The 21,133-nt window shown below is 62.0% G+C and overlaps 3 protein-coding genes across 4 annotated transcripts in view; 2 read left to right on the top strand and 1 right to left on the bottom strand.

Moving 5' to 3' along the window:
• ZG16 (zymogen granule protein 16) overlaps positions 1–5,299 on the top strand; it is a 5,972-nt gene extending 673 nt beyond the window's left edge. Inside the window, 3 exon segments of the mRNA XM_065590969.1 lie at positions 67–102; positions 105–496; positions 5,192–5,299. Coding sequence (XP_065447041.1) covers positions 67–102; positions 105–496; positions 5,192–5,299 — 536 coding nt within the window.
• Positions 2,558–16,493, bottom strand: LOC103307066 (zymogen granule membrane protein 16-like). Of its 2 annotated transcripts, none has more exons than XM_065594133.1 (4): positions 15,904–16,493; positions 8,736–8,810; positions 8,344–8,482; positions 2,558–7,351 (listed from the first exon to the last, which is right to left on the bottom strand). In XM_065594133.1, the coding sequence occupies exons 2-4, from the start codon at positions 8,782–8,784 to the stop codon at positions 7,027–7,029; spliced, it is 513 nt and encodes a 170-aa protein (XP_065450205.1). In that variant the 5' UTR covers positions 8,785–8,810; positions 15,904–16,493; the 3' UTR covers positions 2,558–7,026. The 2 variants fall into 2 exon arrangements, with proteins under 2 accessions (XP_065450205.1, XP_065450204.1); XM_065594132.1 differs by lacking the exon at positions 15,904–16,493 and adding an exon at positions 9,125–10,287.
• Positions 16,494–17,840: 1,347 nt separating this feature from the next.
• On the top strand, positions 17,841–20,752 carry LOC101946923 (zymogen granule membrane protein 16-like). The gene is made up of 4 exons (XM_065594131.1): positions 17,841–18,233; positions 18,478–18,545; positions 19,856–19,988; positions 20,220–20,752. Exons 2-4 carry the CDS (start codon positions 18,479–18,481, stop codon positions 20,572–20,574), a joined length of 555 nt encoding a protein of 184 aa, XP_065450203.1. The 5' UTR covers positions 17,841–18,233; position 18,478; the 3' UTR covers positions 20,575–20,752.
• The last annotated feature ends 381 nt before the right edge of the window (positions 20,753–21,133 follow it).

Below are 21,133 nucleotides of genomic sequence, written 5' to 3' on the forward strand. Positions count from 1 at the left end.
AGTGAGGGGCACCGGTGGAGCTGGGGGGGGCCCAGGGCTGGGCTGGCAGGGGCTGCGGGTCGGGAGTGAGGTGCGTCTCCCCCAGGCTGCAGGTGCGTTACGGTCTCAGTGGAGCGACTACGTGGGTGGCTCCTGGGGGGCCCTGGAGGAGATTTCCCTGCACCCCGGCGAGTCAGTCGTGCAGGTGTCGGGGAAGTACAAGATCTACCTGCGCCGGCTGCTCTTCACCACGGCCAGGGGCCGCCACTTCTCCTTCGGCAAGGACATGGGCACCGGCTTCAACGCTGCCCCCCTGCCCCCCCGCACCGTCCTGCGCTACCCGAGCGGCCGCGCCGGGGCTGCCGTCGACGCCCTCGGCTTCCACTGGGACGCCTACCCCGGCCACTGCCCGCGCTGCGAGCCGGGCGCCCAGCCAGGGGCTGGCCTGGGGGGCTGGGGCGAGCACGGGCCCATAGGAGGCGCTGTTCTGGAGGGCCCTGGGGGGCCGGATAGTCTGGCAGGTGTTGGGGGGAGCATGGGGGTGATCGGGGGGGTTGGCTTGCAATGGGCAGCCGGGGGGGGGGGGAGAGGATCCTGGAGGGGGGTAGAAGACAGACACTTCCCGGGCCCCAGGTGGATTTTCTCTCCGTCTATCTGTCTGTCCTCCCTCTTCCCAGCCGCCTCACTTTGGCTTCGCGCCCCTTCGCTCCCTCTTCCATTGCCCCTCCCTCGCTCGCCCAGCCCCCTCCCGAGCCCCCCTTGCCGGGACCCCCCCAGTGTTAGCCCCCCGCCCACGTCCGCACGGGTCACGACACAATAAACCAGCAGCCACTTGGCACCAGCACAAACCGGCTCTTCGTTGTGTGTTCAGAGTATTCGCCCCCTCGGGGCCCCTGCGGGATAGGGCCCCCCAGCGCCCCCCCAGGCCTCCCTTCCCCCTGGGGGTCCCCCCACCCTGACACCCAAACCCACCCTGCACCAGGGCCTTGAACTGAATTGGCCACTAGGTGGCAGCAGGAGGCAACAAAAGAAACCATCGGCAGCAGAAAATTGGGAACCGGACACAGGGCCTTTCCCCTCTAGGGGGCGCTGGCCCCGAGCCGGCCCTGGGGGGCATTGGCTGGATCGGGGGTGGGGAACGGGATCGGGGCCTTTCCCCTCTAGGGGGCGCTGGCCCCGAGCCGGCCCTGGGGGGCGCTGGCTGGATCGGGGGTGGGGAACGGGATCGGGGCCTTTCCCCTCTAGGGGGCGCTGGCCCCGAGCCGGCCCTGGGGGGCGCTGGCTGGATCGGGGGTGGGGAACGGGATCGGGGCCTTTCCCCTCTAGGGGGCGCTGGCCCCGAGCCGGCCCTGGGGGGCGCTGGCTGGATCGGGGGTGGGGAACGGGATCGGGGCCTTTCCCCTCTAGGGGGCGCTGGCCCCGAGCCGGCCCTGGGGGGCGCTGGCTGGATCGGGGGTGGGGAACGGGATCGGGGCCTTTCCCCTCTAGGGGGTGCTGGCTCCGATCTGGCCTGTTTTTAGCTGCGGCCTGGCCTGACCCGTTAATTACCACATGGGGGGAGGCCTGGTTCTTTGGCGGAGGGGGCGAGGGAGGTGACCCAATCCGCAGGCTGGACGCTCGTGCTCGGTAAGAGAAGTAAATAGGTTTCGGAGAAGCGGCCGTGTCAGTCTGTATCCGCAATGAGAACCGGAGTCCTTGTGGCACCTTCGAGACTAACACATTTATTTCAGCATCCGCAAATCAGTGGCTCTAAATCGGATAGGTAAATAGGGCAGCCGGCTGCAAAGCCCGGACGTCGGAGCCAGCTACGGGAAGTGGGAGAACCCACAGGGCATCACTGACAGTGAACAGACCCCAAGGACTGTCACGGACTCACAGATCGTGCCCACTCTTGGCCCCGTGCGGTCCGTGGGGGGGTCCCCTTCAGTGCGACAGCCCTTCTCGGGGGTCCACTCTCTCTCGGGCCAGGCCCCTCCACCGCCTGGAGCCGCACCTCTCTGAGCCTTAGCACGTCTGTCTCTGCCGTGGGCCCCACAGGAGTCCCCTCGCTCTGGGGCCTCCACTACCAGAGGGAATAATACCCCCCCCGTTTCTCTAGCCTGGAGCGACCCTCAGCCGGCGTAACACTGGAGGTTTATTGAGAGTTGAACACAGCACAGGAAACTCTCTGACCCTCAGGCCTGGCCTCCCTCAGCCCAGCACATCCCAGTCTCTCTGCATCCAGGTGGGCTCTGCCTGCTCCCCCTCTCCAGCCCCGAGCCCCCTGCTCCCAGCTGGGCATCTGAGATCCCCGGCCCCAGGCCCCGCCTCTGTCCATTGTCTTCTCTCCAGGGAAACAGGGTCGTCTGGGCCTCCTCTCCACTCTTCTGTCCTCTGCCCCCTCTGGCGGGAACCGGCTGGTCAGGACACCGGGGTCCTCTCTCCGCAGCCCATTGTCCTCCCACTGGCCAGAACCGGCTGTAACTCCTCAGCTGGGTCTCCGGGTCGTCAGGTCACCGGTCACTGGGGTCTGTGTCCTCCAGGCCATCGACTGGGGTCCCAAGTTCCCTCTCCAGTCCTCTGTAACCACAAACTCCCTCTCCCCTCCCCTCGTTAATCCAGTAACACCCAGGGAAACTGAGTCCCACCCCCTCTGCATGCAAACCATTGGAAAAACAAGGAAAAACAAGAAAATCCCCCACTTCATCACATCCACCTCCTGGGACTGACGAGACGGGGCCACAGAGAGGGACCCAGGGGATCCCACCACCTCCCCGGCTGGATCCGGTCCAGGGCTGCTGAGCGGGGCTTTGCCATGGGGCTCTGGGGACCAAAGTCGGATCTGGTTTAACTCCCTTTCGTCTGGACGGGGTTAGTTTCACGCTGTGGCCCGTTGGTCGCAGGTACACGAGGGCCTGTTAGACCCGGGCGAGGGGCGTGGAGCGAGCCGGGACCCGCCGCGGGGAACCGCTCAGAGCCGCCCAACGGCTGCCAGCTTTGGGAGCCGGGCGGGCGACTCTCCCTGCCCATCCGGCGGGCAGCCGGCTCCCACCCTCCTTCGGCTGCCCGGAGCCTGGCTCTGCGGCCGGGCTCCGTTCCCGACGCACACGACGGGAATTTTCCCTTTGCCCAAACGCGTCGTCCCTTGTGCCGTCTGCAATCCGAACTGGGCAACTTCCCTGGCCTGTCCCTGCAACCCGGCCAAAACCTGTCCGCTGCAACCCGGGGGCTCCCCAGACAAAGGGAGACGTCTCCCCGGGCAGCCCAAACGAACCCGCCTCCACCGCGGGGCTAATGCGCCAGATCCCGCTGTCCTAACCCGGGAGGAGGGAGGTTGAAGGCTGGGTCTGCCTGGGGCCGTCCCACTCTGCTGAGCGCAGCCGGCAGCGTTTTGGGAGCCACAAGGAAGAGCGTTGGCTCCAGCTGTAGCTCCAGCCAAACACAATCTCTGGTGCTTGCGGGCGAATCATGTGGGCGCGGCCCAGGAGGTGAAAAGTTCCCAGGCCGGGTGCTGAGAAACCCGGGGATTTGGGGGGGTTCAAAATCCAGAAACGGGGCTGAAAAGCTTCTGCACTGCCGGGGAATGTTCCCGAGAGTCGGGGCGAAACCCAGGAGGGCTGAAGTGACGCATCTTCGGGGGGATCCTCACGGCCCCTTCAGCCCGACCGCGCCACGAGCCTGGGAAATGCCGGGGTCTTTTATTGGCCTTCAGGGTTCTGGCAAGGCTGGGGTAACAGGGTGTGACTCTGGATTGACCCTGGGGGAGCTGGGATCAGAACCCGGCCATGCCCCCATTGCTGTCAGGTGTGACTCCGGATCCGTCCTGAGGGAGCTGGGATCAGAACCTGCTCCTGCTCCCTTTCCAGTCATGGTGTGACTCCGGATCTGCCCTGAGGGAGCTGGGATGAGAACCTGCTCCTACCCCCATTGCAGGCAGGGGTGACTCTGGATTTAGCAGCAGTATTAAGCCCTTTCTCCTCGTCTCACGGGCCCCAGGCCCTAGCGGAGACATGGACGCACAAGGAAGCTGATTTAAGGAGCCGGGGTTATTCTGTGCTCGAAGCAGCTGGGGGAGGGGGAGCCAGGACTCCTGGGTTCTATCCCGGCTCGGGGTGGGGGCTGGGGTCTAGTGGGTTCGAACTGGGGGGTGGGAGCCAGGACTCCTGGGTCCTCTCCATCACAGCCACAACACGGCAACGTCAACGTCTGGGTCGCAGACAACACAAAGGGCAACTCTAGTTCTGTCTGGCTGCAAAGCCGCTTGTGCCGAATGCCAAGAATAGAAAAGAGGAAGTTGAGATCAGAATCCAGCCGTCACCCCGCTGCAGTCAGGGAGTGACTCCGGATTGACCCCCAGGGGACCCGAGATCCGAATTCAGCCCCAAACCCATTTACACTGCGGCCGGATTTCGATCTCAGCTCCCCCGGCGTAAATCCTGAATTCTCACAGGTGACTCCGGCCCTCACACAACCCGCCAGGCAAACAAACACCATTTCTTTCAATCTCCTGATGAGTAAAGAAAAGCTCAGGCTTTTCAGGGCCCAGCCTAGGGATTTCCCAGCATTTAGGGGTTTATGGTTCCTTGTGTATCACCGGCAGTTCCCAGGTGATTGGCAGCAGATACACAGACTGTATTTGTCTTTGGCTCCCGCTTAATCCAACTTCTCACCTCCTTGTTCCTGTGTAACAGCTGCCAGAGACTCCCACCTCCCTCCCACTCGCAGGCTATGGACATTGCAGGGGGGTCTCCAGACGGCTTCCTCGGGTGGCAAAAATCCCACAGGGAAAACCTCCTTGTGTTTGGGTTGCCAAGAGCATTGAGGAAATCTATTTTCTATGGGTCACAGAGTTAGCTCTGGTCGACTAGACCCCACCCCCCTCCCAGAGCTGGGGAGAGAACCCAGGAGTCCTGTCCCCCAGCCCCCCCTGCTCTAACCCACCAGCCCCCACTCCCCTGCCAGAGCCGGGGAGAGAACCCAGGAGTCCTGGCTCCCAGCCCTCCCTGCTCTAACCCACCAGACCCCACTCCCCTCCCAGAGCCGGGAGAGAACCCAGGAGTCCTGGCTCCCAGCGCCCCCTGCTCTAACCCACCAGCCCCCACTCCCCTGCCAGAGCCGGGGAGAGAACACAAGAATCATGATTCCACGTTGCTTGCCCCATCACAGATAGGTGCCCCCCTTCCCCCTGCAGGGCTCATTGACTTTTGCCCTAAATCCCTCTCGGTGTTTATAGCTACAGGGCCCCGCAGCGAACACCGGCGTCCGTGACACCAGTCAGCGAGGAATAGGGACCGTCCGCGACCCTGGTGAAAACGAGACGCCCGCGCGTGAGCACGACTAACCGACACCAGGGGACGTCGCAATTAACGGCCAAGCTGCGGAGGCCGTAGATGGAGTCGTACGTGTCCAGCCCAGGAGGTTGGCCCAAAGAAATCACAACGAGAGACGGGCTGGCTGAGTTGGGAGAAACCGGAGCGTCTTGAAATGTACGACGAGCTGGATTGTTTCCCCCGCGTAGAGGCCCGGATTTGCAAAGGGATTCTGGTGTTGCTGCGCTCAGCACCTCACTGATTTCGAAGACTAAACCCTATTTTCTAACCGGACTTCGGCACTTTGGAGCTGTGGGGCGATCGGCTGGCGCCAGGCCTAAGGGAAAGTGAACCGTGGGTTTGGCGAGGAGCACGAGCAATGGGGCTGGACCTCGTGAACCCCCCCCCAAAGACTGAGATGATGCGAAAGAAAAGAGTCATTTTGGTGCCGTTTGCAGTGCCCCTGGGAGTGCCAGCGTTCACCTGCTTTAGCGTTAGGATTGCGGTGATGGAAAGCTGGATAATCGGGCAGAGGGGCAGTGAAGAATGGGTCTGAGACACTGAATCCCGGCGTTGGGAAGAAATACGGCAAAATAGGATCAGAAATCGACCTGGAGAAAGAGGCGTAACCATGACGCCTGTCCCAAGAAAACAGGGTCCCGGCCTAGCTGCCGGTCCAGCCTTAGCGAGGGGCCGGTAACTAACAGCGACGTCCGTTATAGCGTCTCAGGAGACAAGGTTTTTAAGACAAGGTTTGTGGGAGTTTTTTCCTTCCCCCTTCTGCAGTCCGGCCATTATAGGAGGCAACTCCCAGGCCGGGGCCCTGGTGGGAGCGTCCAGCCGGTCCTGAGACCCGTGTTGTTGTTAGGATGGAGGGTACAGCCGGGCGCGTCTGCGCTGGCGTTTGTATTGTGGGTGTAAGCGGCACCAAGCGGTGTTTGGGCCGACCCACGAGGCCGTGCGTGGAATCAGGTGTGAAACGCTGGCCCGAAGCGACTGGGAAACTGAGGCAGCTGACCCAAAGGAAGAGTCTGGCCTGTCTGCTGGGTGGACGAGAAGGCACATGCCTGGGTCAGAAGTGAGGCTGTGATGTCCCTGATACTCGGGCATGAGGAAGTGGATTTTACCTACTTACCCACAATCCTTTGCTACAATTCCCAGAACCTCCCCCTCTAACTCCCTCCAAGGACACCTGCAAATATTCCTCCTCTTAGTCTGATAACAATGGTTTATCCAGGGACCCCTCGCCCGGCGCTGGGACGTGGCCCCTCTGGGGGGCTGGGCACATGGGGACTCCTCGCCCGGCGCTGGGACGCGGCCCCTCTGGGGGGCTGGGCACATGGGGACCCCTCACCAGGCGCTGGGACGCAGCCCCTCCAGTGGGCTGGGCACATGGGGACTCCTCGCCCGGGGGAGGGACCCAGGTATCCGGGATGGTGGGGAGGGGAGGGAGGAGAAATGGGACCCAGGTGTCCAGGATGGTGGGGAGGGAATGGAGGGGGACTGGGACCCAGGCGTCCAGGATGGGGAACGGGACCCAGGTGTTTGGGACAGGTCCACTCAGGGCCCCCAGAGACTCGGATGGGGATTGGGACCCAGGCATCCGGGACACCAGCCCGAGGCAGCGGGACGGGGCGGGGGTGCCCCTGGGGCCTCCGCTGGCCGCGCGCGTCTCACACAGACCCGAGACGTGAGGCTGGCTGCAGGGGACGAGTTTATTGACTCCCTGGCGGTGCGGCCGGGCGGCTCCTCCCCAGACTCAGGTGCTGCAGGGCGCCCCCTTGGCGGGGGAGGCGCCCCAGTGGAAGCCGATGGCGTAGAGGTAGGAGCCGGCCCGGCCGCTGACGGCTCGCAGCACGGAGCCCGGGGCCGGGGGCAGCGCCAGGAAGGTGCCCCCGCTCTGGTTCCCGAACAGGAAGGTGCGGCCCAGGCTGGTGGTGAAGGTCAGCGAGGTGACGACCCAGTAACTGTAGCTGCCCTGAACCTGCACGACGCTCTCGCCCGGCTCCAGGTCCATCTGCACAAGCGTGCCCCAGGCCGCCCCGTTCACACTGCTCCACGCGTTCCCGTAGCGAACCTGGATCCTGGGGGGATGGCAGGGTGCCCCTCAGTCCCGACCCGCAGCCCCTGCCAGCCCAGCCCTGCCGGTGCCCCTCAGTCCCGACCAGCAGCCCCTGCTAGCCCAGCCCTGCCCCCCCCAGCTCTGCCGGTGCCCCTCACTCCCGACCCGCAGATCCTGCCAGCTCAGCCCTGCCCCCCACAGCTCTGCCGGTGCCCCTCACTCCCGACCCGCAGCCCCTGCCAGCCCAGCCCTGCCCCCACCCCCAGCCTTGCCAATGCCCCTCACTCCCGACCCACAGCCCCTGCTAGCCCAGCCCTGCCCCCCCGCAGCTCCGCCGGTGCCCCTCACTCCCGACCCGCAGCCCCTGCCAGCCCAGCCCTGTGCCCCCCAGCTCTGCCGGTGCCCCTCACTCCCGACCCGCAGCCCCCTGCCAGCCCAGCCCTGGGCTCCCCCAGCTCTGCCGGTGCCCCTCACTCCCGACCCGCAGCCCCCTGCCAGCCCAGCCCTGGGCTCCCCCAGCTCTGCCGGTGCCCCTCACTCCCGACCCGCAGCCCCCTGCCAGCCCAGCCCTGGGCTCCCCCCCAGCTCTGCCGGTGCCCCTCACTCCCAACCCGCAGCCCCTGCCAGCCCAGCCCTGCCCCCCCCCCAGCTCTGCCGGTGCCCCTCACTCCCGACCCGCAGCCCCTGCCAGCCCAGCCCTGCCCCCCCAGCTCTGCCAGTGCCCCTCACTCCCGACCCACAGGCCCTGCCAGCCCAGCCCTGCCCCCCCGAGCTCTGCCAGTGCCCCTCACTCCCAACCCGCAGCCCCTGCCAGCCCAGCCCTGCCCCCCCAGCTCTGCCGGTGCCCCTCACTCCCGACCCGCAGCCCCTGCCAGCCCAGCCCTGTCCCCCCCAGCTCTGCCGGTGCCCCTCACTCCCAACCCGCAGCCCCTGCCAGCCCAGCCCTGCCCCCCCCCCAGCTCTGCCGGTGCCCCTCACTCCCGACCCACAGGCCCCCACTGTCCCAGATCTCACCCGTGGAGGGTCAGGATGCCCGTCCAGATCTTCATTCCAGTGATGGGTCCAACAATCTCAAAATTGGTTTGGGAGAATTCGTCCCCCCCGGTGCCTCCATAGAGCCCAGAGAACGAGGCTGCTACAGCTTGGTCTTGACCTGCAGGAAGATAAATCAGACTTGAGATGCAGGGTGTGGGCTGGGCACATGGGGACCCCTCGCCCGGCGCTGGGACGCGGCCCCTCTGGGGCAGGGGGGGCGCACGGGGACCCCTCGCCCGGCACTCAGGACAACACGGACTCTGGGGAGCGAGGACCCCCACCCCCACTCTGAGCGTCTCCCATCCGAATGCAGCACAAGTCACGCCCTGCTCGCACCCTTTCCTACACAGCACCCCACCCTTCGCTCCTACCTCTGCAGACGCTGGCGCCAATCGCCACGAGGAGAAGGAACTGGAGCATCGTGGCTGGGGATCTCGGCAGAACGTCTGAGAACAGAGACAATTGGGAGGGAATTTGCCTGGATTCGTTGCTTTCAAACCGTTCATTTCCTACAAAGGCTCATGTCCAGGCACCAGGAACTGGAAAATTCCTACCAAATCCATCTAACATCGGCTGAACCTGAGAGGCGGCCTCTCTGGGGTGGAGCGCGAGGGCTGTTTATACAGGGACCCCCTCACCCAATGCTGAGATGCAGCCAGCTCTGGGGTGGAGCAGCCGTTTGTAGAGATCCAAACTCTAACCCCAAACTTCAGCAGCCAATCCGAGATCGGAGCAGGAACGCTCCAGCCACGGCACTTACCTTTCCCTGGGCCAACCGCTGAAGCTGGAGACCTCAGTTCATGGCCTCCTTATATCGGCTTTCTGGAGGTGGGTGCCACACACCCCAGATTTACCCTGGCATCTGCACACGCCAGCTCCCGTTGTTCCCAGCCCGGCCTCTGTGCCCCTAGGGAGGGAGCTCGGCCGATAAGGGGCGTTCGTGCCACACCTGTTTGACTAGCTGATAGCTCCTGGAGCGCGGTCGCCAAAGGGCTCGCGGGTGGGTGGGAAGCGTTGGCCTGGAACCAACCAACCAACCACATTCGCTGCCGCAAACGTCCCCGGCCTGTCGTTGAAACCCAGAACCCGGAGTTTTTATGGCTGCGTCCCGAAGCAAACAGACATCGCCCCACGTTCGGTCCGATTCTCCTTCGGTTCTTCCTCTGGCCCGCAGCCCCGTGGTGTCTGGGCGCCGTCCGCAGACTCGCACATGCGGCAGGGTCCCCTGTCCTCTCCCCAGTGTGCATTGCAGGGCCTGGTTTTGGTAGGGACTATTTGCCGGGCTCCGTGTTTACGGTGCAGGAGGCACATCAAAGAAAGGTGCCTGGTGCTTGGCGTGGACGGGCGGAGGCCTGGGACGGCCGTGAGGTCCACGGGGTCTGTGCCGAGAAAGCCCCCTGTCCACGACACGCAGGAAACAGATGCTGCTGCTTAGTGTCTGCGACAAGGCGGGGTTGTGTCTTACACCCACACCACACAACACTTTGTGGGGTGTATCTGCAGCCCAGACAAAAGCATCCAGATTCTCTGGCTGCGACCCAAACAAAACAAGCGTCCCCGTGTTCCCGCTGCCCCGAACACAAGAAATTCTCCTTCTCGGCCTTTGCAGCCAGACAGAGCTAGAGTTGCCCTTTGTGTTGTCTGCGACCCAGACATTGCCGTTGCCGTGTTGTGGCTGCGACGGGGAGAAATCAGACGCCCCTGAGCGGCGTCTACGACCCAGACACAACAACTGCCGCTTTGTTGGGTCTGTGACCCCGACAACACAATGTTTCCCCTGGGGCTCTCTGAGACCCAGACAAAACCAGTCATTCCTTGATCCTTGGCAAGCCCAAAGCAAAGTGGATTTCCCCGTGGGGGGTGGCTTCGACCCTGTCCCCCGGCCACCGGGCTCTTTAAGGTCCGGTTCATCTGGGACGGGTTAGCTGCCCGACGGGGGCCTTTGGAAATGACCTAACCAGCAGCTAAGCAAAGGGGAGCAGACGGGTGCTGGAGGAAGCTACGTGAGAACGGGGAGGGATTTTATGGGAGCTCCTGGAGGAAACAGGTGGGAGCCGGGGAACCCAGCAGGGGGTAGAAAGACTCGGCGTGGGACGAGCTCCCTTTCCCAGGCGGGTGAAGCGACCCTGCGGTGGAGGAGAGGGGCAAAGCGGGGTCTGAATGGTAAACTGAGGCAGGACACGCCTGTCTCACTGTGGGAGGGCGCCCCTTGCAGGGGTCAGCCCGTAACAAAACCACCTTTCCCTTGTGTTCTCCGTACCCCGAAGGAATTGGGGGCACCGAGGGGGGCCCGCCCAACCCAAACAAGCTGATTACCAGCTGGGAGCAGTTTCTCAGAGCAAGGAGGTGAGGACGTTGGGTTAATAGATAACAAAACAAACACAATTCACAGTCTGCTGGCAAACCGCCAGGGCACTGCCCAGGGCACACACGGAGCCATGAACCGCCCCAGCCTGGGATTCCTAAGTGCCGAATGGTCCCGGGTCCCGGCCCGAAAATCCCGAGAGTTCGCCTAAAAATCCTGAGATTTTGGTTACGCACCAGGAGATTTTTTAAAACGTTCTTTTTATTTGCCTGCCGGGTTGTGTGAGGGCCGGACTCACCTGAGAGAATTCAGGATTTACTCCGGGGGATCTGAGATCGAAATCCAGCCCCAGTGTAGATGGGATCATGGCTGGATTCTGATCTCAGCTCCCCCGGGGTCAATCCGGAGTCACGCCCTGACTGCCGTGGGGTGAGAGCTGGATTCTGATCTCAGCTCCCCTTTCTCCGCTCGTTGCATTCGGCACAATGGCCTAGGCTGACTTGAAATAATCCTAACCCTAATAATAATCCTAATCTGTAATAATCACTTGTGCTGGCAGGGTGCAGGGTTGGGTTTTTTGTCTGGCAGATTTCCTGGGAAACTCTCCAGCTCCCGGGAAGATGTGTTAGACCACGTGATGCGTGTATCACTCTATGTAAATACACGCCATGCAGATTAATTCTTCAGCCAGCTAGTCCCACTCAGGTATGTGCTGCTGTGTGTGAAAAACTCATTTGTAATCCATTAACGGCTGGGCTGGTGGGGCCCTGCGCTCGACGTTTCTCCGCTTGTCTCTGGGCGGAGATAACTTGTGAATGTCGCTCTTACACCCGTTTGATTTTAATAAGCCGCTATTATTAATTATCGCAGTGCTAGTGTATTGGCATAAGGCACTGGTCATTATTAATAGTTTTAGTATTAAATTTCTCTCATTACATGATCAACCACTGTTTGTATTACTTATTCATATTGTTCCTAAGAATTCATGATCTAGTATTTTATCACTGCATCGTATATTTTATTTCTTATTATATAGTTTTCTTTATTAAGATATTTTTATATACAAGTAACTTAATACAGTACTAAATGTATTTCCCCTCTAGAGGGCGCTGGCTCTGATCCGGCCCCAGGGCAGGGACTGGCTGGCTCAGGGCTGGGGCGTGGGACCCGGGGTTCCCACCTGTCACTTGTAACCCTCCTGTACAGGATTCTGCTGCTGCAAATCCGAGTCGTGACCCTCGTCCCCCTGCCTAATTCGGTCTCAGAAACTGCAGGTGAGTAGAACAAACCCCCAGCTCTGCCGGTGCCCCTCACTCCTGATGCGCAGCCCCCTGCTAGCCCAGCCCTGCCCCCCCCAGCTCTGCCAGTGCCCCTCACTCCCGACCTGCAGCACTTACCAGCCCAGCCCTGCCCCCCCCCAGCTCTGCCGGTGCCCCTCACTCCCGACCCGCAGCCCCCTGCTAGCCCAGCCCTGGGCTCCCCCCCAGCTCTGCCAGTGCCCCTCACTCCCGACCCACAGCCCCCTGCCAGCCCAGCCCTGTCCCCCCCCCAGCTCTGCCGGTGCCCCTCACTCCTGACCCGCAGCCCCTGCCAGCCCAGCCCTGCCCCCCCCCCAGCTCTGCCGGTGCCCCTTACTCCTGACCCGCAGCCCCTGCCAGCCCAGCCCTGTCCCCCCCCAGCTCTGCCGGTGCCCCTCACTCCCGACCCGCAGCCCCTGCCAGCCCAGCCCTGCCCCCCCAGCTCTGCCGGTGCCCCTCACTCCCGACCCGCAGCCCCTGCTAGCCCAGCCCTGCCCCCCCACCCCCAGCTCTGCCGGTGCCCCTCACTCCCGACCCGCAGCCCCTGCCAGCCCAGCCCTGCCCCCCCCCAGCTCTGCCGGTGCCCCTCACTCCCGACCCGCAGCCCCCTGCTAGCCCAGCCCTGCCCCCCCACCCAGCTCTGCCGGTGCCCCTCACTCCCGACCCGCAGCCCCTGCTAACCCAGCCCTGCCCTCCCCAGCTCTGCCGGTGCCCCTCACTCCCGACCCGCAGCCCCTGCTAGCCCAGCCCTGCCCCCCCCCAGCTCTGCCGGTGCCCCTCACTCCCGACCCGCAGCCCCCTGCTAGCCCAGCCCTGCCCCCCCACCCAGCTCTGCCGGTGCCCCTCACTCCCGACCCGCAGCCCCTGCTAACCCAGCCCTGCCCTCCCCAGCTCTGCCGGTGCCCCTCACTCCTGACCCGCAGCCCCTGCCAGCCCAGCCCTGCCCCCCCCAGCTCTGCCGGTGCCCCTCACTCCTGACCCGCAGCCCCTGCCAGCCCAGCCCTGTCCCCCTCCAGCTCTGCCGGTGCCCCTCACTCCCGACCCGCAGCTCCTGCCAGCCCAGCCCTGCCTCCCCCCAGCTCTGCCAGTGCCCCTCACTCCCGACCCGCAGCCCCAGCCAGCCCAGCCCTGGGCTCCCCTCAGCTCTGCCCGTGCCCCTCACTCCCGACCCCCAGCCCCAGTGTTTGAGCAACAGGTCAACTATTTGCTTATAAGCCCAGCTGTCATATCAGGAGCAACGGCTGTCTCTGCAAAACACCCGCTGCAGCCCTCTGTGCAGCAAGATTATGCAATAAGACAAGGTGGCCAAACCACCAGCCTAGGTGAGACAGACAGGCACTGCTATTTCAGTCTAACATATGCTTCAGAGTGGAGTGCAGGGGGGAGAGAAGGGGGGGTGCTAAGGAAAGAGGTGATAAGTTCAAGTAAAATGTTAAACCGCATCCTGTTATGTATCCATTCCCTTGCCCCTCTCTCAATCTGCACACAAGGCCCTTTGAAATGTTCCTTCCGCATACGCGTATAAGGTATGCATGCTAAGTTGTTTGTTGCTAGGTATAAAAAGGCTGCTCTGTACTTGTAAGGGGCTCTCTCTCTCTGGCATTAGCCGAGGAGAGCGCCACTCAGCTGACTGGTCAATAAAAACTCAAAGCCGTCTTCTAGACTCCCGTGCCTCCTTGGGGTAATTGGGCAGCTCCAGGGGGAAACGAGCCCATTTGGCTAACACCTGCTAGCCCAGCCCTGCCCCCCCCCCAGCTCTGCCGGTGCCCCTCACTCCCGACCCACAGCCCCTGCCAGCCCAGCCCTGCCCCGCTCAGCTCTGCCGGTGCCCCTCACTCCCAACCCGCGGCCCCTGCCAGCCCAGCCCTGCCCCGCTCAGCTCTGCCGGTGCCCCTCACTCCCAACCCGCAGCCCCTGCCAGCCCAGCCCTGCCCCCCCCAGCTCTGCCGGTGCCCCTCACTCCCGACCCGCAGCCCCTGCCAGCCCTGCCCCCCCCCAGCTCTGCCGGTGCCGCTCACTCCCGACCCGCAGCCCCTGCCAGCCCTGCCCCCACCAGCTCTGCCGGTGCCCCTCACTCCCGACCCGCAGCCCCTGCTAGCTCAGCCCTGAGCTCCCCTCAGCCCTGCCGGTGCCCCTCACTCCCGACCCGCAGCCCCCTGCTAGCCCAGCCCTGGGCCCCCCAGCTCTGCCGGTGCCCCTCACTCCCGACCCGCAGCCCCTGCCAGCCCAGCCCTGCCTCCCCCCAGCTCTGCCGGTGCCCCTCACTCCCGACCCGCAGCCCCCTGCTAGCCCAGCCCTGGGCCCCCCAGCTCTGCTGGTGCCCCTCACTCCCGACCCACAGCCCCTGCTAGCCCAGCCCTCCCCCCCAGCTCTGCCAGTGCCCCTCACTCCCGACCCGCAGCCCCTGCTAGCACAGCCCTGCCCCGCCCCCCCAGCTCTGCCGGTGCCCCTCACTCCCGACCCGCAGCCCCTCACTCTCACCCGGGGAGGGGGAGTGGGAGGGACCCTGCCCAGACTTTCATTGCTGTGGTGGGGCCAGCAATCTCAACCAAAGCTGTCCCCCATGAGCCCTGAGACGGAGGCTGTAATGAGGTGGACATAAACCAGACATGAGCTGCGGCTGCCTCTGGGGTGAAGCAGCTGTTTCGACAGGTGCTAAATATCACCCTAAATTTCAATGGCAGGAGTGGAGACTGGAGCAAGGGAACCGCTTTATCCCCCAGAGCAAACAATGGGACCGAAGCGCTGAAGATACAGATGTCAATTAAAGTCCTTCTTATATCGGTTTCCGCCTGTACATACCCACGCTGGAGGTGGGTGCCACACACCCCAGATTTACCCTGGTGTCGGCACACGCCAGCTCCCGCTGTTCCCAGCCCGGCCTCTGTGCCCCTAGGGAGGGAGCTCGGCCGATAAGGGGCGTTCGTGCCACACCTGTTTGACTAGTCGATAGCTCCTGGAGCGCGGTCGCCAAAGGGCTCGCGGGTGGGTGGGAAGCGTTGGCCTGGAACCAAACAACCAACCACATTCGCTGCCGCAAACGTCCCCGGCCTGTCGTTGAAACCCAGAACCCGGAGTTTTTACGGCTGCGTCCTGAAGCAAACAGACATCGCCCCACGTTCGGTCCGATTCTCCTTCATTTCTTCCTCTGGCCCGCAGCCCCGTGGTGTCTGGGCGCCGTCCACAGACTGTGCATGCGGCGTGGTCTCCTGTCCTCTCCCCAGTGTGCATTGCACGGCCTGGTTTTGGAAGGGACTATTTGATGTGAAGACATGTCAAAGGAAGGCGTCTGGTGCTGGAAGTGCATGGTCCTGAGTTCCAGGGGGAGTTTATCCAACAATCCCAGACCAGATGCGACGAATGAGTCTTGGGTACGACCTGGACACAACAGACGATGCCCAGACAAAACAAACTTTCCTGGGTGGTTTTTTCAATCCCCAAACCCCCAAACAAAGAAACTTTCCCCTGTGTCCCCCACACCCGAAACAAAACAGAATTTCTTTGAGGGTCTTTGCAACCCTTTGTGTTGTCTGAGACCCAGAAGAATCAGAGGTTGCTTTGTTGCAAGTGTGACACAGACAAAACAGTTGGGAGGAAGATCTGATGCAAGCTATTGGGAGAAAACTGGCTGGAGCTGGGGAACCCAGCATTAAAATTACAGGGCAATTACATTACCCTAAATAAAAGGATGGGAATTCATGTCAATCAACACGGGTTTGTGGAAAATAGATCTTGTCAAACGAACTCGATATCTTTTTGCGATGAGCTTACAAGTCTGGTTGATAAAGGGAATAGTGTGGACGTACTATACTTAGACTTCTGTAAGGTGTTTGGTACCACACAACATTTTGATGAAAAAACTTAGACAATATAAAATTAACATGGCACACACTAAATGGATTCAAAACTGGCTAACTGATAGATCTCGAAATGTACCTGTAAGTGGGGAATTGTCAGCAAGTGGATCTGTTCCCAGCGGAGTCCCTCAGCGATTGGTTCTTGGCACTCTGCTATTGAACATCTTTATCAGTGACCTGGGAGAAAACACGAAATCATCCCTGATAGACAAATATCAGGGGGTAGCCGTGTTAGTCTGTTGGGCATAAGCTTTCAGAAACACCAACCCAGGAACCAATCCCTGTAGCAAACCTCGTTGCCTTCTCTGTCCCCATATCTATTCTAGCGACACCATCAGAGGACCCAACCACATCAGCCAAACCATCAGGGGCTCATTCACCTGCACATCCACTAATGTCATATATGCCATCATGTGCCAGCAATGCCCCTCTCCCATGTACATTGGCCAAACCGGACAGTCCCTCCGCAAAAGAATAAATGGACACAAATCAGACATCAGGAATGGTAACATACATAAGCCAGTAAGTGAACACTTCAATCTCCCCGGTCATTCTATGACAGATTTAAAAGTCACTATCATTGATTCATAGAATCATAGATTCTAGGACTGGAAGGGACCTCGAGAGGTCATCGAGTCCAGTCCCCTGCCCGCATGGCAGGACCAAATACTGTCTAGACCATCCCTGATAGACATTTATCTAACCTACTCATTGAACAAAAAAACTTCAGAAACAGACTTCAAAGAGAAACAGCAGAACTAAAATTCATTTGCAAATTCAACACCATTAATCTGGGCTTGACTAGGGACTGGGAGTGGCTGGCTCATTACAGAAGCAGCTTTTCCTCTCCTGGAATTGACACCTCCTCATCTATTATTGGGAGTGGACTACATCCACCCTGATTGAATTGGCCCTGTCAACACTGGTTCTCCACTTGCGAGGTAACTTTCACTCCAGCTCCAGAAGTGTTTTTTTACCCATGAAAGCTTATGCCCAAATCAATCCGTTCGTCTTTAAGATGCCACCAGACTCCTCGTTGTTTTTATCTCTGATAGTGTTTGCAGGTGGCATAAAAATTGGGGGAATGGTAAACAATGAAGAGGACACGTCCCTGATTCAGAGCGATCGGGATCGCTGGGTAAACTGGGCGTGAGCAAACACCGTGTGTTTTAATGTTAATGTGTCCATCTAGGAACCAAGAATGTCGGCCAAACATACAGGCTGGGGGACTCTAACCTGCGAAGCAGGGACTCGGAAAATGACTTGGGGACCATGGTGGATAATTAGCTGAATACGAACTCCCAGTGCAACGCTGTGGCCAAAAAGCGAATGCGATCCTGGGATGCAGAAATAGGGGAATCGCACGTGGGAGCAGAGAGGTTATTTGACCTCTGTATTTGGCCCTGGTGCGACGGCTGCTGGAATCCTGTGTCCAGTTCTGAATGGTAAACTGAGGCAGGCTTTGCCTATTGCCTATGCGGGAGGGCGCCCCCTGCAGGCGTCAGCCCTGCCATATCGCCAAACCAAACAAACTTTCCCCGGCTTCTCTGCGACCCAAAGAAAATAGATTTTCCTCAGTGCTTTTGGGAACGTAAACATGGGAGATTTCCCCGATGGGGCATTTGCAAGCCAAAGAAGCCAGTCTGGACCAAACATCGCAGCGCCGGGCTCGTGCGGGACACCCCTCGACGTCCTTAGCTGGCTCGTGGAGGTTTGACGTCTATGCCCAGGCCTGCTTGGGCCATGTCCCACCCCTGGCTGATTGCAGGTGGCAACTGGGAGCAACTTCTTAGAACAAGACGGTGAGAAAGTTGGATTATGTTACAGCGGAAGTCAAACACAATCCACGTCTGCTGGCAAATCACCCAGGAACTGTCCGGGACACTAGAAACATGAATCACCTCACTGGCGGATCCTGGAGAAATCACAGGTCTGGGCCCCGAAGAAGCCTGCGATTTGCTTGCTTGATCATGAGGTTTTTAAAAGTAAACATTCGCGTTGTTTGCCTTCTGGGTGGCATGAGGGTCCGGGCCCCCTGGAAGAGTTCAGGCTTTGCTCCGGGGGAATTGGGAGCAGGATCTGGCCCCAATATAAATGGAGTCAGGGCTGCCTTGGAATCTCACGCCCCAGGGGTCACTCCGGAGTCCCCCCCTCCGCCCCCAATGGGGTCAGGCTGGGATTCGGGTCTCAGCTCCCCCCGGCTGCTCTCTGACGCACTGCGGTGCTATTGTGTGACACACCTTTGCTCGACAATTGTGCGGGGTGGGGATTTGTTATCTTTGGCTGGGGATTTCCTGGGAACGACTCCAGGCTCCGGGAGATGCGCCCTGTGACGTGACACCCAGAGCGCTCCAGGCCCCTATATAGACGGTGCAGGAGGATTCACCGGCCAGAGAGACCCAGAACCAGGTAGGGGCGGCTCCGCTTTCTTTGACACACCGGCTGGCCCAGGGGGTGGGAATGGGGCAGGGGCCTGTCCCCTCCAGGGGGCGCCAGCTCCGACCCGGCCCCAGGGTGGGGACTGGCTGGTTCAGGGGGGCAGAGAATGGGGGGCTGGCTCCGATCCGGCCCCGGGGCAGGGACCAGCCGGTTCGGTGGGGGGGGGGGGGAATGGGGCACAGGGTTCCCAGCCTGTCGCTTGTGTCCCGTTCAGGATGCTGCTGCTGCAAATCCTCATTGGGACTTTTGTCCTTCTGGCAAATTCGGTCTCGGAAACTGCAGGTGAGGAGAACAAACATAGCCCTGCCGGTGCCCCTCACTCCCGACCCGCAGCCCCCTGCCCCCCCAGCCCTGCCGGTGCCCCTTACTCCCGACCCGCAGCCCCCTGCCCCCCAGCTCTGCCGGTGCCCCTCACTCCCGACCCGCAGCCCCCCCCAGCCCTGCCGGTGCCCCTCACTCCCGACCCGCAGCCCCCTGCCCCCCAGCTCTGCCGGTGCCCCTCACTCCCGACCCGCAGCCCGCTGCCCCCCCAGCCCTGCCGGTGCCCCTCACTCCCGACCCGCAGCCCGCTGCCCCCCCAGCCCTGCCGGTGCCCCTCACTCCCGACCCGCAGCCCCCTGCCCCCCCAGCCCTGCCGGTGCCCCTCACTCCCGACCCGCAGCCCGCTGCCCCCCCAGCCCTGCCGGTGCCCCTCACTCCCGACCCGCAGCCCCCTGCCAGCCCAGCACTGCCCCCTCCCAGCTCTGCCGGTGCCCCTCACTCCCGACCCGCAGCCCCCTGCCCCCCCAGCTCTGCCAGTGCCCCTCACTCCCGACCCGCAGCCCCCTGCCCCCCCAGCCCTGCCGGTGCCCCTCACTCCCGACCCGCAGCCCCTGCCAGCCCAGCACTGCCCCCTCCCAGCTCTGCCGGTGCCCCTCACTCCCGACCCGCAGCCCCCTGCCCCCCCAGCTCTGCCGGTGCCCCTCACTCCCGACCCGCAGCCCCCTGCCCTCCCAGCTCTGCCGGTGCCCCTCACTCCCGACCCACAGCCCCCTGCCCCCCCAGCTCTGCCGGTGTCCCTCACTCCCGACCCGCAGCCCCTGCTAGCCCAGCCCTGCCCCCCCCCAGCTCTGCCAGTGCCCCTCACTCCCAACCCGCAGCCCCTGCCAGCCCAGCCCTGTCCCCCCCAGCTCTGCCGGTGCCCCTCACTCCCGACCCGCAGCCCCCTGCTAGCCCAGCCCTGGCCCCCCCAGCTCTGCCGGTGCCCCTCACTCCCGACCCGCAGCCCCTGCTAGCCCAGCCCTGCCCCCCCCAGCTCTGCCAGTGCCCCTCACTCCCGACCCGCAGCCCCTGCCAGCCCAGCCCTGTCCCCCCCAGCTCTGCCGGTGCCCCTCACTCCCGACCCGCAGCCCCCTGTTAGCCCAGCCCTGGGCCCCCCCAGCTCTGCCGGTGCCCCTCACTCCCGACCCGCAGCCCCTGCCAGCCCAGCCCTGCCCCCCCCAGCTCTGCCGGTGCCCCTCACTCCTGACCTGCAGCCCCCCCACTCATCCCCTGTATGAGCCAATCTCTGATCCCAGCTGCACCAGTTCTATTCTCTCGTTCCCTCGTTCCAGCCCAGACCCGATTCTCCTATTCCGGGGAGTTCGGCTCAGCTGTGGGGACCTCGTTCTCTTATTCCGGAGACCACTTCTGGGGCCCCATCACGGCCTTCCGGGTCTGGGAACACCCCAGCGCCTACATCAAAGCGTGAGTCCCGGGCCTGGGGGATCAGAGGGCGGCGGGAGGCACAGGGGGGTATGGAGGAGAGGGGGGAGGTCTGGGATTTGGGGAGCAGAGTGGGGGGATGGGGAATCGAGGCAGACACAAGGGATGGAGGAACGGAAGCGGGGCTCAGTGGACAGGGAAACGGATGGGGGTTTTTGGGGTTCTACCCAGATTTTGAGGGGGGGCTGATTGTACCCTCTCATCTCCCCCCAGCCTCCAGTTCCAATTTGCTGGCACATGGAGCAAAACTTATGGCTATGAGCAAGGCAAACATCACGAGGTGACCCTGTTCCATGGAGAGGAAATCACGCAGATCTCCGGGAAACACTCCACCTACATCTACCAGCTCATCTTCTTCACCAACTACGGACGCACCTTCTTCTTCGGCCAGCCGGCTGGGGAGAGCTTCAACGCCGTCCCCCTGGAGCAGGGCAACGTCCTGGCCTTCATCAGCGGCCACCACAATGGGGCGAGCATCACGGGCATCGGGATGCACTGGGATCAGTCCACCTTGCCGGCGTTAAAATCCTATGCCCAGATCCCAGAGATGGGGAATTCCTCTGGCTAATGGAGCCCATCCATTCCAGCAAAATCCTGTAGCAGAGCGTTCCCCTCGTTAACATACCTCAGCCTGCGACTCTCCACGTGGCACCGTGGAGCCATTCACTGGCTGTGATCAGTGGCTGATTAATTAGAGCCAGATTGCTTGATTTACTGATGCGCTCATTAAAATAATAAAGCATCAATCTCTGCTCTCCATTTTCATCCAGAACACGAGGTCTCTGCTTACATTTGGGTTTGGCCTGGGGGCTGTTTCTACCTGGATCCCTGCCCCAGCACAGGGATGCAGCCACCTCTGGGGCGAAGCACGGGGGCTGTTTAGCCAGGTACGCCTTGCGCGGTGCTCAGATGCAGCCACCTCTGGGGCGGAGCGCGGGGGCTGTTTATACCTGGGCGCTGAGCTCAAGTCGAGCTTAATCTTTGTAAACAAAGGCAGGTCTGGGAGTCTGAACACGCTTATTTAGTGCAATGAGAACGTCATCAGGGAAATGTCTCGAGGAGCCAGGTGCGAAATCTTCCCCTGGAGGGGTATTAAGGACAATCTCCACCCTGCGTCACGCGCAGCG

The sequence above is a fragment of the Chrysemys picta genome, chromosome 4 (genome assembly GCF_011386835.1).
Source record: "Chrysemys picta bellii isolate R12L10 chromosome 4, ASM1138683v2, whole genome shotgun sequence".
Classification (NCBI taxonomy): Eukaryota; Metazoa; Chordata; order Testudines; family Emydidae; genus Chrysemys; species Chrysemys picta.